This window comes from Physella acuta, unplaced genomic scaffold (genome assembly GCF_028476545.2).
Source record: "Physella acuta isolate Inbredline_101_S28 unplaced genomic scaffold, ASM2847654v3 ptg000486l, whole genome shotgun sequence".
Lineage (NCBI taxonomy): Eukaryota > Metazoa > Mollusca > Gastropoda > Physidae > Physella > Physella acuta.
Window position 1 is genome coordinate 714,635 of NW_026732005.1, and position 16,805 is coordinate 731,439.

At 33.1% G+C, this 16,805-nt stretch overlaps 3 protein-coding genes across 4 annotated transcripts; 2 read left to right on the plus strand and 1 right to left on the minus strand.

The window, feature by feature from the left end:
- The first annotated feature begins 223 nt into the window (after positions 1-223).
- Positions 224-3,550, plus strand: LOC131944236 (uncharacterized). The gene is made up of 3 exons (XM_059304775.1): positions 224-392; positions 624-1,204; positions 3,452-3,550. Exons 1-3 carry the CDS (start codon positions 224-226, stop codon positions 3,548-3,550), a joined length of 849 nt encoding a protein of 282 aa, XP_059160758.1.
- Positions 3,551-4,012: 462 nt separating this feature from the next.
- On the minus strand, positions 4,013-9,740 carry LOC131944251 (uncharacterized). The gene is made up of 8 exons (XM_059304790.1): positions 9,618-9,740; positions 9,416-9,499; positions 9,235-9,309; positions 7,471-7,761; positions 6,817-6,924; positions 5,777-5,857; positions 5,332-5,481; positions 4,013-5,237 (listed from the first exon to the last, which is right to left on the minus strand). The coding sequence occupies exons 1-8, from the start codon at positions 9,676-9,678 to the stop codon at positions 5,164-5,166; spliced, it is 924 nt and encodes a 307-aa protein (XP_059160773.1). The 5' UTR covers positions 9,679-9,740; the 3' UTR covers positions 4,013-5,163.
- A 3,926-nt stretch (positions 9,741-13,666) lies between these two features.
- LOC131944255 (uncharacterized) lies at positions 13,667-16,469 on the plus strand. 2 transcript variants are annotated; one of them, XM_059304795.1, is made up of 3 exons: positions 13,667-13,705; positions 14,839-15,873; positions 16,318-16,469. In XM_059304795.1, the coding sequence occupies exon 2, from the start codon at positions 14,977-14,979 to the stop codon at positions 15,832-15,834; it is 858 nt and encodes a 285-aa protein (XP_059160778.1). In that variant the 5' UTR covers positions 13,667-13,705; positions 14,839-14,976; the 3' UTR covers positions 15,835-15,873; positions 16,318-16,469. The 2 variants fall into 2 exon arrangements, with proteins under 2 accessions (XP_059160778.1, XP_059160777.1); XM_059304794.1 differs by lacking the exon at positions 13,667-13,705 and having other exon boundaries at positions 14,765-15,873.
- Positions 16,470-16,805: the final 336 nt, after the last annotated feature.

The following is a 16,805-nucleotide window of genomic DNA, read 5'->3' on the forward strand; positions in this document are numbered from 1 at the left end:
TTTTACAGGTTTATCGATACTTTATATTTGAGATTTATCGATATGTTCGATATTTTATGTTATAGGTTTTGAGCGTAATCGCCCACTTGGCAGCAAACGTTTCTAATTTTAATGTTGAGGTCATCTGAAGCAGATCAACTCTACTTCATCTGCCCCATGGGTCTTGGGCACGAACGGGGAAAACGATCTAATTTTAATGTTCATTTAGAAATCGCTCCAGTGCATGACGCAGCGTTCTAAAATACGTACAATTTTGAATTTTAACGTGAGAAAAACACTTGGAACCGAAGACCTTTGGTCAAACACCCTATGTCAGGCTGTGATCAAACCCAATGTAGTCAAACCCTCTGTGGTCAAACCCAATGTGGTCAAACCCAATGTTGTCAAACCCAGTGTGGTCAGACCCAATGTTGTCAAACCCTCTGTGGTCAAACCCTCTGTGGTCAAACCCAATGTGGTCAAACCCAGTGTGGTCAGACCCAATGTGGTCAAACCCTCTGTGGTCAAACCCTCTGTGGTCAAACCCAATGTGGTCAAACCCTCTGTGGTCAAACCCAATGTGGTCAAACCCAATGTGGTCAAACCCAATGTGGTCAAACCCAATGTGGTCAAACCCAATGTAGTCAAACCCAATGTGGTCAAACCCAATTTGGTCAAACCCAATGTGGTCAAACCCTCTGCGGTCAAACCCTCTGTGGTCAAACCCAATGTGGTCAAACCCAATGTAGTCAAACCCAATGTGGTCAAACCCAATGTGGTCAAACCTTCTGTGGTCAAACCCAATGTGGTCAAACCCAATGTGGTCAAACCCAATGTGGTCAAACCCAATGTAGTCAAACCCAATGTGGTCAAACCCAATGTGGTCAAACCCAATGTGCTCAAACCCTCTGTGGTCAAACCCAATGTAGTCAAACCCAATTTGGTCAAACCCAATGTGCTCAAACCCTCTGTGGTCAAACCCAATGTAGTCAAACCCAATGTGGTCAAACCCAATGTAGTCAAACCAAATGTGGTCAAACCCTCTGTAGTCAAACCCAATGTAGTCAAACCCAATGTGCTCAAACCCTCTGTGGTCAAACCCAGTGTGGTCAAACCCAATGTAGTCAAACCCAATGTGGTCAAACCCAATGTGCTCAAACCCTCTGTGGTCAAACCCAATGTGGTCAAACCCAATGTGCTCAAACCCTCTGTGGTCAAACCCAATGTGGTCAAACCCTCTGTGGTCAAACCCAATGTGGTCAAACCCTCTGTGGTCAAACACCAATAGTCTATTGACCATATCATGAGCATGAACATCTAGTTATACTTCACTCTAATAGAAACTTATGCAAATTGGACATTTAATAAATGTTAATTAGCAACATCCATAATGCTCAGACTCTAATAAACGTTCTAGGTAACTAAATTTAAGGAGAAAGGTAGGTAACCATGAAAACAAGATAATTGTGTTTAAGCATTTGTAGTTTCCCCTATAATAGTTGGACCGAAAAAATATAAGATGTAGGCAGTAGCTTGCATTAGGGCTAATGAAAGGTATGTCTCATTATCTAACACATCAGCTTCAAATTCATTATCCACCGTATCTAGCTTTACAGCTTTATACTTATGCAGATCTAGATTCTAGGCTTAGATCCCCTTATAGAGCGTCGAAACTGCTACCGCGGATTTGTAAACTAAAAATAATTTTCAGTTAAAATGGCTTTAGTAATTCATCAGAAGATACATTCTAAGAAGTATCTGTGTGATTAGAAACATTCATATATCAAATTCGCTTTGAAAGACATATTAAAAATCGTGTTTTACTTGGCAAAAGGGGACAGTGTTTTGCTTGTGATGTGTGTCATAAAGAATTTTTTGTGAAGAATAATTTATACCTCCATAAAAAACTCATTCAGAAAAAAATATTTCAATGTGATTTGTGTGATAAAAGATTTGTTCTGAAAGAGTATTTAAAACCCCATTTAAATCGTAATTTAAAACAAAGTCGAATTCTGCAATCGAAGGTAAGCCAGGAGACATACGTTAAGCAGCCATCTCATGGATTGCCATCACTTTTGTGAAAGATTCACATGTACAGTGTACCAACAGAAATTCTACCACAAGAAATTTCTAATCAAACAGAACAGGATGTATCACCCAACGCAAGCAGGAAGACAGCATGTATTTATTGTCACCAAGAAAGGTAGTAGTTTTTTTTTATTTAATTTTTTTCTGCTAAAATTTGGATAACCAGCTTTTCTGGCACTGCTAAAAAAAAGTTTAAAGCAGGAAACTTCTACATGCAAACATGTTTTTATAAATAAAAATAAATGTTCTTAGGAAGGTGCACACATGTTTTTCTACTTTTATGGCGTGGTTTAATGCTGACCACACTATCCCTGCATTTGTCAAGGTCACTAAAACGGTTAAACTCTACTTCAGCTGTCCCATATATCTTAATGTTCCAAAGGCAATTATATTTTTATTAAGTAAAAGGGAAGATAACAGGATAGAGTACTAGTCTGGTGACTCATTTCAGTTTTATTGGGCAGATAACCATCATTTACAGTTCAGACCATAAGCTAATAAATTTATTTTTATTGAGCAAATAATACATTAAGTTTTAATCGTTTCAGCTTTCTTAATTTCAATATATTTTAATTTTTTTTTTAAATTACTGAATATTCAAAACAAGATAATAAATCAACTACAAAAACCTGTATAATAATGCATTTAAATTAAGAAGAAAAATCATTGTTTTCTCAAAAGCTTTTATCTGTGACTAAAATTTGCACTTAACAGAGAATATTTCTTTTATTTTCTTATTTCAGTGCATTTTAATGATTTTTATTATCGTTGTTTTTTTTAAATATTTCTTTGTATCCTATTTATGAAAATTATAGTTAAAAGAATTATGACACTTATTTATTCATCAACAAAGGAAATAAAGCGGGAGTGATCTCCCCCAAACCTTTTCGAATATTCTTATTTAAGACTACGGGGCGTGGCAACTCCGGGTATAGACAAGATTTTTATGAATTTTTAAATATTTATAAACAAAATTGCAAAAATAAGTTTTTCTGACCCAGGGAGGTGTAAAACGTAAATTCTGCACCATTACAACACTTCCTCTATTTTTGTATACAAGAAAGTAAATACAGCTATTTTTAACTGCTTTTCTTTTCCTAAATGGTTTTTTAACAACAGCTATTTAAAATTTACTTTATTTCAGGATTGAATGTGAAAGTGGATGAGGTATTGAATGGAAAAAGCCTTTATAAAACAATGGCCCACCCCAGCAGGAAGAAGACATTAAACCAGGCCCTTCATCAATACAAACTCCTCAAAACACCAAAGCTGAGACCGCTAGGCTGATCTATCATGATCTGATCAAAAATGTGTTAGCTCCAATGTCAACAACTGCTAACAACAAACCAAAAACTTAACAACACACCTCATCCTGTGTCTTTAGAAAAAGAATTACAAACAATATGCTTTAGTTAAAGAGGAGACTGAGCCCGTTGTTCTCAATGAACGTGTGAACCTTCCACCCAACTTTACAACACCTTAGTCTCAATGAACATGTGAATCTCCCATGTATACTTCGTATACGAGAAAGTAAAAAATGAACAATTTTAGATAGTTTTATCACATTCACACAATCACAGTAAATTTCACCCCGTAAATTTGCGGAAATATAGGAAAAGTTAAACTCCCAACTATTATTTATTATTTAGGCCTAGTAATAGATGCTACCGAAAATATCAAATCCCTATATTACATCATCAGTTAATGTACACATTGCATGTAAATGAATTAGTAATTTTGCAGCATTTTTGAGAGGTCATCTAAATTTTTGTGGATGTCCACTATGGGGGGGGGGGGAAGAGATGGGAGTCTAAAATTCCAAATTCCTTTGGACGTAATAAATGAATAAATAAACAAGTTGTTTCACAGAACTCATTCAATTGTACACAAAATATTTTTTAATACACACTAGTATCAGAATTATCCACATTACAGATAGTAAGTGCAATATTTGCATAATACAACATCACCATTAGTAAAGTACATAAAGCTGCTATCACTAGCAACAACAATCATGTGGTAAAATGTACTTGTTGCTGCGGATCATTGAAATATTGAAATATTTGATTGATAGTTAAATTAGCCTTACTTAATAAGAACAACTAATGCATTACCCATATATCTATACATAGGCTACATGTTTCTTTTAGTTTACTCAGTGTTACATTAGACTTAGACCTAGATCTAGTTCAAATTTCCTCCTTTGCCTCACGAAAACTAAAATAGTAACCGCACAAAACAATTTTGATATTTAAAGATTAAAATTATTGAATGTTAAAAGGTCTGGTATTTGTAACTTTTTATAATATTATTCAACTCAAGTTTAAAGCAATTACACAAGCTTATAGCAGACATATAAACAAACAAAATATTTGTTTAGATACATAGCATTTATTATATAAGTATTTACTAAAGTGGAGATAATTAAAAAAAAAATCAACAACGAGATAATAGCTTGTCGTGAAAATAACTGAAAAAGTGAATAATTTAAATATTAATGCCCTCTAGGATCGCCAGCGAGTGTGGTAACTCACTGATAACGCCAAATTACGGAGAATAGAATTGGGCTTACATAGATAATAATCTGGCGAGCCATGGGTCATGTCGGTAGGAACGAATGAATACATAAAATTGACCAATGAAAGCCAGGGTCATCTGACTAAACATGCAGGAAAGACTAATTTAGATTCAAGGAAAAATACGGCTTGGACTAGATTTGGAGTTAGATGTGGGAGAAAAATTTAGTCAGTCATAAGGTAGCTAGTGGTCGTACCCAAAAGGTAGCTAGTCGTGATCCTGGATAGTATAAAGTGGAAGTAGCTTGATAGGGGTAGTGGTGCAGACATTGAATCTGTTTATATTACTTTTCTTCGGTGGGGGAGGAGGGGACGGCAGAAACTGATTAAAGTATACAATCTGCCCGATAGAAACCCTGTATAATAGAAAAAAGTGTAACTTATTTTAGCCTCGGTAAGTGTAATGTATTGTACAATAATAAAGTTGGTCATCCTAGAGACTTTGTATGAGGTTCCATATCTCTCTAGCAGGCTCCTAAGTCAGAAATATTGATGATCTTACTAGATCTAACATTTGCACTTAGTGTATGTGGCCCACACGACCTCGTATGTTCCTATCATCAATATCAGGAGCGGGCGTTTTGTCGCCAACATCTTTGGAGGAAAAAAAAACGTTGGATATTTTTACAGGCATTTTATTCAACAGAGGAATAGATAGTTAAAACTGTAACAAATAGAAAAAGCTTACCGGTCAGAGGGATATCTTCATCCTCTGTAGCTGTTTCTTTCTTCTCAGTCATTGGCTTGTTGTAACATTTCATTATGTAGATTATATTTACAATTACAGACACCACAAGAGTTGCCGTAATTAGTATAACCAAACCTAGAATCGCGTACACTGTGTAGGATGAGATTATAATTATGTTGAGAAAGTAATTGCATACTAAAATAATTCCGTTAAACCAGTAATTATTTATATTATCATTTTTTTTTTAAAATATTGAACTAAATTTAGATAGAAGTGCTACATTGGAGATTAGAAAGCAAAAGGCCTCTGTTAGTCCCGAACAGTGCACTTACATAAATATAAGCTACCAAAACATTGTGAAAGACAGGAGAAAGACATCACATCGCATTGAAACAGATGTTAGACAAAGACAGGTTATTATTACAAAGTTAGGCAGATAACTGACCGTAGTTACTAGTCGTCCCAATCAACTCATCTTGAACAGTTTTCTGTAAACGTTTCACTTCTGTTAATACTGTTATCATATCTGAGGGTCATACACAGACAACAAACAGTTGATTATTTATAAAATAATTTATGTTACACACATGCTTTATGCCATGCTTTATTTTAAAAGCATAATAAGGGCCAATCTTTTATATTTAGACATAAATAAAACGAATAGTTTAAACCCTATTATATTTTTTTTAATCATGTTAATTTGGTTTTAAAGATTAGAACTTGTTGGCCTATAAGCAGGCTAAATGGCTATGTCTGTAGTAGTTCTACCTGATAAGTTTGTCTAAGTACCTTATTTATAATCTGTGTCAGGATCAGAAAAACACAAGCTAAAAGATTATGTGACGTTATGTGGACAAAATGAAAAGACATGAGCATAGTGTGCATATGAAATGCTCTATAGAAAAGTTTCCCTTTCAAACCTGACGGCAAGTAAAGTTCTCTTGTTTCTGTGACCTAGGCACTATGCCCAGCCGCCTTTGCTTTCCCTAACGTGAGTTAGGTACCCATCAGAGTTGGGTGGACTCAGGGACGGTCTACTGACTTGAACCCGGATTCGAACTCGAGACTTACGGGTTAGCAGTCTCTATCGCTAGACCACTCCTTCCCATGTTCTATATAAACTAAATAAATAAAATACTATTTTGTTTTCTTTTCAGTCTAAATTTCAGGAATAAACCCTACAGTCTATGAGGAAGTTTCTAAAAAATCCGAAATTTTAATTTTGTCTATGGTATTTAACTTTACTTCTTTAAAAGTCAGAGATTGTAACAAGAAATAATATTTAACACACATTTTTTCAACCTATTTTAAGCCATAGCTTATTTTCATTGAAATAATGTTGGCAGATCGGGCTGTTTTGAAATTTCCGCACTTCCTTTCCAATAATCCGGGTTATAGTCTACACTATTTTTAAAACAACTAGTTTAAAGAGATAGAATAGATCATAGAGACACACTTCTAATAAACCTAAAATGTGTTTCTAACCATTGCTAGTTGTACGCTGGCTAGGTTCTGCTGTGAACAGTAAAGACTTGATGTGGCGGGTTAAGTCAGCAAGTATGTTGGTAACATTTCCCAACCCCTCTCTGATATCTGGAGAAATTTAAAATACCGGATTAAAAGTCAAAAACTATTCTGAAAATAATTATGTATGATTAGTCTGTAGATTAAAAAAATAAAAATAAACTCAAGCCTCCTCTAGGAAACGAATAGCGGGTAAAAAAAAATGTTTAACACAAATTAAGACAACCATTAGAAAATATATAGCTGCAAAGAAGATGACATATATCACAATGCAAATAAAATGAAATATAGTGGTGAAATATGATTACATTTATCAGCTGTACTTAATGGATTGTGGGAAAAAGACACATATAATTGAACATAAAAACTAAGCGTGTTCCGATTATTATACTATTATCAAAGTAATAAAATGGGATGAATGAAAGTTTAAAAAACAAAAGTAATTCAAATTTTGTAAACATAACTTCCACACATTCCTTTCCATACGCCGTTGTAATTATTGATAGAAAACTCAGTTCGAAGATAACTATCAACAATATAAGTATAAAGTTACACTGATAAATATTTATATGAGAGTTACAAATTATAGAAAACATCAAAACACACAGGACCTACCATAGTCACTTTTAGCTTGAGTCGCTTTACTTTGTGAGACAACATTTTGGACTTGAGTGATCGCATCTTGCAAGATTTCGGTTACATTTTTCAGATCTTGCACAGTATTAATTAGCTTTTTCAGATATTGTACACTTTCAATTAGGTTTCTTAGATCTTGCGTTACATTTTTTAGATCTTGCACGGCGGTTGATAGGTTTCTCACATCTTGCACAATAGTAGACAGGTTTCTCAGATCTTGTATGGTGCTGCTTAAATGTTCCAGGTTCTCATCCAGGTTCTTAGAGATATCTGAACAATATTCACGGGCCACAAATTTCATCATGAACAAAAATATTGGACTGTATATTCTTAGAACTGTAGCCTATACTGGCAAATACATTTTGTTAAAAGTATAGTTTGCGTCCATTAATGTGAAAAATACAATGACTTTATATGAAAATTGTATAATCACTGCATATATTCATGAGAATACTAAATCAATTTTTACCAACAAAAATAGTGACGTTTTATTAGGCTCACTGAGATTTTTTCTATTTTCGTTAAGTTAAGTGAAACGAGAGATTTTAGATATAATTTAAACTTTAAACTAAATAATAAAACACCCTAAATTTAGATTGCGTAGTTAAACCCTTATTATTCTAAATGGCTCGCCATTACAACCATATCCCATATCTTTACTTCGTGTGGCATTTAATTAACCCACAAAGTACAGTACAGTAGCTTGTTTAATTAAATTGTACAATAGCATGTGGTGGCTGGTGACTATAACAACGGATGGAGCAAAGGAAGAGCTAAACATTCCTTTTTTAAATCTAAATATTTGATTTAAACATTATCTGCATGACATCAAAAGTTGAATAAAAAGTTGTATACGATACATCTTTACTAGTAAAACTTAGTTGGCAGGTAGGAAGAAGTGTTACTGAAGTACTATTTTGAAACCAAGTACAACGAACGTTTCCATAGCTGCTAATAATTGGTATTGAGAAATAATTTCTTTATTATTACCTTTACACATACTACTTAGGCAGGTTAGCCGATTCAAAGATTCAAAATCTATTAATCTCTATTAACTTTAGTTTACTTGGATATTTAGTGTTTATGCATACATTTCATCTTCCATGTTGTACTTTTGATTGGTCTGTTCGTTTTAAAACACACACACAAGTAGATAGATAGTTAGCAGTAGATTCTATCTAGAAGCGTCTTAACACTAACAGGTGTCGAAACTATTAACACAGAGTTTGGACGGGAATGGTTTTAGTGTTTGGTAGTACAGATAATACAACATACTATAATTCTGTATTTGCAAAATGCCAGACAACAAAATGTGTGTTAGTTCTACAAACGTAGGCAGTGCCCGCCTCAATGCCCATAAACACACGCTGACCCGGAAGGTGACTTTGGTTTGCTTTATTCTGTTCACCTATTGCACGGTTCAATTACAGACTATTGATTATATTGATTAAAATGGTATATATAATCTACTGGGCTTCATTCGTTTCAAATCAATAAAGCGTTAAATCAATAAAGCGTTAAATCAATAAAGCGTTAAATCAATAAAGCGTTAAATCAATACAGCGTTAAATCAATAGATGCCTAGAATACAAGTGCCAACATATCTTGAGCAAACAACTTGTCATATATAGAGTTATGTCGTTTTTTGAAATGTATTATTTATAAAGCGGTGTTTTTAAATTGTTTAGGTCTATAACCTACAAACTAATACAGTGCAGAAGGTAATTTACTGGTACACTGTACCTGGGAAGTTACAAATAGTTGTCGCACTATTTAGCACTGGTTGGTTGTCTTGATTCTCCTTTTGTAAACGTTGTTCTAAAAGAAAGGCAAGATTATTCAATACACATCAACTTCCCAAACTTAACCTAAAGTAATATCATAACAACTTCTGTCAACTTTGATTATTTTTGCTACTTTTTACCTGCTGAGAAATCAGAATTCTCACAAGATGTGAACACTGAACTGTTGGGAAAATGGCGGACTGGTAGGATATCGAAGATCGTTTCTACAAGATAAACAAAAAATTATTATCTTTATCACTTCACTTTTCTTCTGCTCAAAAATTCATGTAAACATAAAGAGTAACTTATTGCAAATGTAAGCTTCATGTGTGTCACCACAACCTGCCAGTTCACGTGAAGTGAAGTTGGACTGGCAAGCTAAAATACATGACTCATCTCGCATCAATGTCGCGTTGTACTGGCCAAACCGACGACACCAGCTTAACAAAGACTTGGCATTAGAGGTGTTCAGTGCCAGTGGGAAGCAGGTCTCAATGCTGGAACTGTGCTGTGAACAGAACTGGTTAGCGCCGTAACAGATGCCGTAGTAGATGCATTTGTAGGGCTGGCTTGGTGGACAGGTAAGATCTTCTACTTGTTTTTTAGTTGGCTCTAGGTTTTAAAAACAAGAACTCAAATATATATATATATATATATATATATATATATATATATATATATATATATATATATATATATAGAGAGAGAGAGAGAGAGAGAGAGAGAGAGAGAGAGATAGAGAGAGAGAGAGAGAGATTGATATATAGATACATGTATATATATATATATATATACATATCACCATCATCTCAAGATGATTATAAGGTGTTCATCTCAAGATGTTGATGATATTATATATATATATATATATATATATATATATATATATATATATATATATATATATATATATATATATATATATATATATATATATATATAATTTTTATTTATAATTTCATGCTAGTCATAAACATAAACAAATTAAAAGGGATTATAATATGTGTGTGGTATTTTAAAATAAATCAAATCCAACTTACGTGAAAGTATTGACCCTTGCTCGAATATTAAAAAACTTAAAAACCAAAAATACTGCATTCTATCAGTTACTATAGCTCACTGTGAACGTTCGTCACTGATCCGAGTTGTAAACAGCTAAATGACCAGAAATGGCTGTTTAAACACGTCGACGTTTCTCCGTCTATTTCAGTGGTTTACTTAGTTGGTTAAAAATAAATCTGGTAAAATCCAGATCGATTATTTACGTTGCAGCATATATTCAGTGCAACTGCGTTGGTTTAGCTGCGCTAGAGAGTGTTTCTGTTTTTTTTTACAAAAAATATCAAATGGAATAGATAGGTCGTTTAGCACTTACACAGATTTTTTTTTTTTTCAATTTGCCTCAGAGGTGTAATTTAAAGCGTCACGTTGCCGTGTACAAAAGTGAGGGTCAGAACTTACTAATGGCATGTATAGGCAGAATATATCAAGTGATTCAGAACACTAAAGGGGGGGGGGGGCGTCATTATCACTTGTCCATGTTCTGAATGTAACCTTTCGCACACACCCATTAAAGTGGTGTGAGGTAGATGTGTCGACAGCCAGGGGTGTGGTTTTTTATTCGAGTTAGGTACAAAAGACAAGCTGTAGGTTGTGGTTTGATGACGATAAGTCCAGGGGTCCATATGTATGAATCATTGATTGTAGAGAGGGCGAATTTTCGACAGAGGACGACTTGTGTTATGTTAGATTTGTTGATTTATCCTTTTTTTTTTACTTACTACACTTGTTAATTGCCATCGAAAAACATAACCTTGACCTAACCACTTCTACAACGTCTTCTCATTAAACTTGATTAACATATTTATTTTTAATACCCCTGAGCCAGGCACACTGATCAATCAAGTAAAGTGAAAAATCTAGTTCTACACACCATGGGAAGAAACCACGGTATAAAACTATCAGTATTTTTACAGTTTGACGTTTCTTTTAAGGAGGGCGAGAAGTAGGGGAATATATCGGAGACGTATTAGATTTTTAGACTTTTTAAGACTATTTTTTTATTATTTGACGCCTGCAGTAATGATTCTATCCGCTCATAACTAGACGGCGTAAAGGTATATATCGTAACACCGCATTGTTAACTAGACGTCTTAAAGATACGTTGCTGTGGAGTTGAAATATGTTGTAATGTTGGCATTGTAACCAATAACACGTCTGTTTAACTATTTTTTAAAAATAGATTATAATGTGTTCATCGCGTGTCGCTTTTTTTCTTAATGTTCTGTTCACTGTAACACTCGAGGTGACAACCCTCGCATTACGACACGCCTCAAACTGTCTTGGAGAAATGTCGTGTTCGTAACATTATAAGAAGGATTTCAAAACAAAATTATTTGTAACGATTGCCGACTATTTTTTTCAAAACTGCCGTTAGAATTATTAGCGTGACGAAATTAGACAATCACTTTTTTAAAATCTTGGGTTAGAGGAAATAAAATAATAGTTAACGTTTGCTTAATTTTGAGTACTTTTAAAAAGTAAAACAAATAATAAATTAAATAGTATTTATAAATTCTACAATATTGTTTTAATACTACTAGCTACTTTATTGCATCATATGTTAAAATTATAAAATTAACAAAAATAATCTAAGAAGATATTATCATTCTTAAATAATTAAAAAAAAGAGTAAAAATATTTTTTTTAAAGACAGAAGAAATGCAAAATTTACACATTTATAAGAAGTTTAGCATATGGTTAACCTAAGAAATATTGTAATTACATGTTAATTTCTAGTAGTAAAAAAAGAACCAGAATAAAGGTATCAGTTGCATGCTCATTTACAAGGTTTAGTTTACTTCATTTGTATACCAAAGCCTAGTTCTAGTTGTAAGATTTAATTTGTTAGTTATATTTACTGCACTAAACTGTCTTGCCTACAACAACTAGCATTTACGTAATGTATACATGTAGGCTAGTAATAGTCCATACTTCTGCATATACTAATGATCTATATTGTAAATTTTAATCAGTAAACAGAAAGGAGTAGGCCACTACGGCTATCCTAAACACATTGAGCTCAGTTCTATTTATGAACTTTGCACTGTAGTGTAGACTTGTCATAACATTCTAGTAGGCTAAATTTATACTAGTATTACTTGTAGTTGTGTACTGAATGTGTACTGAATGTCTAGGCTTTTGTTTGTTTATGCGGCTCATTGTACTAGCTATTGGAAGCTTCCAGCAAAATCATGTTCATTCCGGCAACCGTTGCTACACCAAAAGGACCACAGATAAGAATGAGGGAGCATGACATGTCGATCACTTTTGCTGTGTATGAGGTCTAAGATGTGTTCCGATAGAAAATCCAGTAAAAATCGTACTCAAAATATACTTTTGTGCTGTATTTATGTGTGAAAATCACAAAAAGTGATTGTTATAATGATTGCCATGTTATTAGTTAATAAATTGTATCGTTTGTTCCTGTTTTGTAAAAAAAAAATTTTGAAAAAAAAATGTCCTAGTTTACTGACGGTACTTATAAGTACCAATATCTGTTTGGGCCATTAAAAATTTATGAAACGAAATTTCCTTCGATATATGCTTTGAATGTGCCAAAAGCAATATAGTAACACATTGTTTAAGTAAAAATCTCATTCAGAACATAATTCCGTAAATAAAGGGTTAACTTTGTTGTTAAAGTAGGGAGTTAATGGAAAAATACATTTTAATTTATTTTTTAAGTCTATTGTGATATGTAGCTGTTAGCTACTTAATGGTAAACGCACATTATGTTCGTTAGCGAGGTAGAATAGTATGTATTGAAAATTCAAATTCAGTACAGCGCCGTTAATTTTAATGTCGCTTATCAAAGTTGTTGGTTTAGATTCAAACCATGTAGAAATCTAGCGGATACACTATTGGACGTAAAACTTAATCTCAAAGCACGCAAATATCTTTAAATAGTTTATATTTTTTGACGTTTGGTTTTAATATTTTATTTATTTATTTATCTAGGTTCTCGCTAAAAAGGAACCGCCTCATAATTACTATGATTGTGATTCATATTAAATGAATCTTATGTTTATTTTGTGCTACCGCCACAAGCACGCAGCGCTGTGCGCTAAAGTAATATCCACACCAACGCGACCCAAACACAATAGACGACACACCAATCATTGTTGGGTTAAAGTTGACACGAAGCGTTACCTAGCCTAGTAAGTTAGTGATGCATGAAGTTCCGTGATCGATTTATTGATCTGGACGATTGATTTTTATTGAGCGCTAAAGGTTTTCTACGAAAATATTCCCTTACACATAGCCATTTATATTGACTCCTATTTGAATATGCTGGGCATTCTTTTTTTTTTTTTTAAATTGACTGATCATACAACGAAGTGAACAAGGAAGGTACGCTAAGTAAAAACGTAAGTCTGATTTACATTGTTGTACTTTAATAGAAAGCTGTAATGTTAATAAAATAAGGACTGCATTCAATATTTTATCATATTTTAAATTTAAAATAGAAACGATTATTGTTTTTATTCCGCAGCCTATGATTCGATTGATAAGATTTTAAAAGACGTGATTTACAGTTAGTTTACGAAAAAAAAAGATACAAAAACAAAACTGTATCCAGATCAAGTTCTTCATGCTAAGTCTATATATGTTTTTAAACATGCATAGTATATTACCGTTGTCACATAACGTCATGTAGACAAAAATCTTTTCTTTGTCTTACATACAACATGTCGTGATAGAACATTCATGAAACTTGCAACTTTTATCTACAAATAATCATTAAAAGTAGTGAATTTTGTTATAGTGTTAAAAATGTTTTATTAGGTCATAATTTTTTTTTAAATCAAGAAAATATAATTACTGAGACTGTCTGAGCAAGTTATGTAGTCTTGTAGTCTTCATCATTTTCTCTTACCTAAGGATTTGGAGCCGTTTTTTTTCTTGGAAGAACGATTGCTGACTCAGAGGTTAAGTAATAGGTCTATATGTTAGCTAACTTCTGGCAAGTGCGTGAATAGAAAGTAAAGTTGCACAAATTATGCGAAAAAAAACGAATTGATTAAGCATTGACTATTCGGTGAGACAATTAGACTTTTAAATCTTTAAATTAATATGGCAAACCCTTTTAAAAATTACATTGCGAAAAATAAAATCATCGTGCCAAAATATTTAACAAAATGTTTTCTGTTGGAATTGGAGCAATTAATGCAAATAAATCATTGTCTACAAATGCTTTGCAAGCCTAAAAAGAATTATACCTTTTAAACTTGACTTACTAATAAAGAGTCTGGGCATATTTGAATTTTATATGTTACTTTTTAGTTTTAATGATTGTTGCTCTCTAAATGACTGTATACGAGAGCTTGAAATACTTCCGATATTTATTTTACATTGGATACATTTAAGTATTTTAAGAAACAAGAATTTTATATAAATAAAAGTCTCTGTTTTTCACCCGATAGTATTAAACCGGTGTATTTTGATTATAAAATATATTCTTGCATATATTTATATAATTATGATGTTCCTTTGTTTGCAGTTCGCAACTTTTCAATTATTTTAAGGTGCAATCTTGTCACGACTCTCCTACGTTGGATATTTTTAATGAACTTATTTAATCAAAGGAATACTACATAAAACTTTGTAAAAAAAATTGAGTAGATACTTTTTGATAGCAATGTTTCGCCAGTTCTTAAATATATGCAGAAGAGTTTCCAATTATATTTTCATTAATTCAGATGAATATAAATTTTGGGAAACTGAATGGAATAGTTGTCCCAAAAAGCATCTGCACGAACAATATTTCGCTGCTTCACTATTGCCTAATTCAGATGAATATAATGAAATACCGGGTTATACAGATAATAATGATTTAGCTAATATTATACAGTGTATGATACCTCTTACTGGAATGATTCTTATCAAGATTCCGAATAAAGATATACAATTTGGCAGCGGTTTTGTTCAAAGAATCAGAAAAAAGAATGGGCATTGCCCTTGTGGAGCAAATGCACATCACGAAGACGGAGAGTTTGCTATCCTAACCATAACCACAGTCAACCATGTGGTAAGCAGTAAAGAAGTGGTTCAACATGCTACATTTGTTTTAGACTTTAACGATGAGGACCAACGTTTTGAGGAGTGTATAAAATTACAAGGACTGCGTCTACTTGATACAGACAGAGAGGTATCGGATCAAATGGACTGGTGTGCTGTCGAGTTTGTCACACATAACATGGATGTTGTGAGGAAATTAGAAAAGAGTTTAGAAAACTACGAGACACTGCAAAACGTTTTGTACAACATGGTGGACCAAAGAAAGTCAGCTTTGGAGAAATCAGAAGTGACAGTGGTAAAGAAACTCTTAAAGAAATTAGAGATCGACAGAACTGGTGCCGTTATGAATACAACGCAGTCACGTGCCCAGGTAGCAGTGGTTCTCCAATTTTTATCTGTGGCCAACCAATCTGTGGATTCGGGTACTGGTTCGGACATCCTCATAATCACGCTAAAGCACTTGAACAGACGTTTCTAGGTAGCAAAAGCTCAATTGGTGTCGACCACACACTAAATTGTAAGTTTAGTTATTAATTACAATCTCATTTTTAGACTAAAGCGCGGATAAAATAGAGTATAGAGAAAGTGCAGCAACATTTTGTTTTACTCTTTCTGCATAGTTAGCTTGTTTGACCATAACAATATATTTGAAATATGAAATACTTGCTAATTCTAATTACTAATACATTTGTAGCGACATCAAGAAACAGCTCTTAAATGTTCCTTTAATTGCTATAAAAATTATCAAAGCAGAAAACTATTTTGAAAGACCACTACACGATCTCATACTGTCGATGTCGTCTTTTATACATTTTATTTAAATATAAATTAGCAATAAGCATTTAATTTTACGGTTAATGTACCACATATTGCTTATATTAATCTAAAATTTATAAGCACAGTTAATTTCCTTTCAAGTGATTTGTGTTTTAAGATAATAAATACTGTTTCTATTTTCCAGGAGACGTCGAAACGCTATATAGGTCCAAATGAAAAGTACAGATTCAATAGAAAACTTGTACAAGTAACTAACGTCCAATACAGTTATTATTGAATTTCATTTAAGTCTGTAGTTCTATGACTATATTTCTTGCAAAATAAAATGAATACGTTGATATCACAAGTTTCTTCTGCGAGTTGTGTAAAATGTGTGTGAACGTGAATTTTGACGGAACAAGTTTCCATCAAATATTATAACAATTATTTTAACAAATGTGTAGTCAAATATATCGGTATACCAGTCTATGTCTATAATATGAATGCCTGAAGTAACAAGTATTGCATTAAAACCCATACAGATTTATGACTTACAAAAAAAGGAATCGGAAATAGAATGTTGTGTTAAAATCAATTTAGGCAGTCGATCTGTTAGCATTTCAATTCAAGTATTTTATTTTTAGAATTCATTGAAGCTAAACTAAGCATTTCAAGTCATAACGTGCACACGTG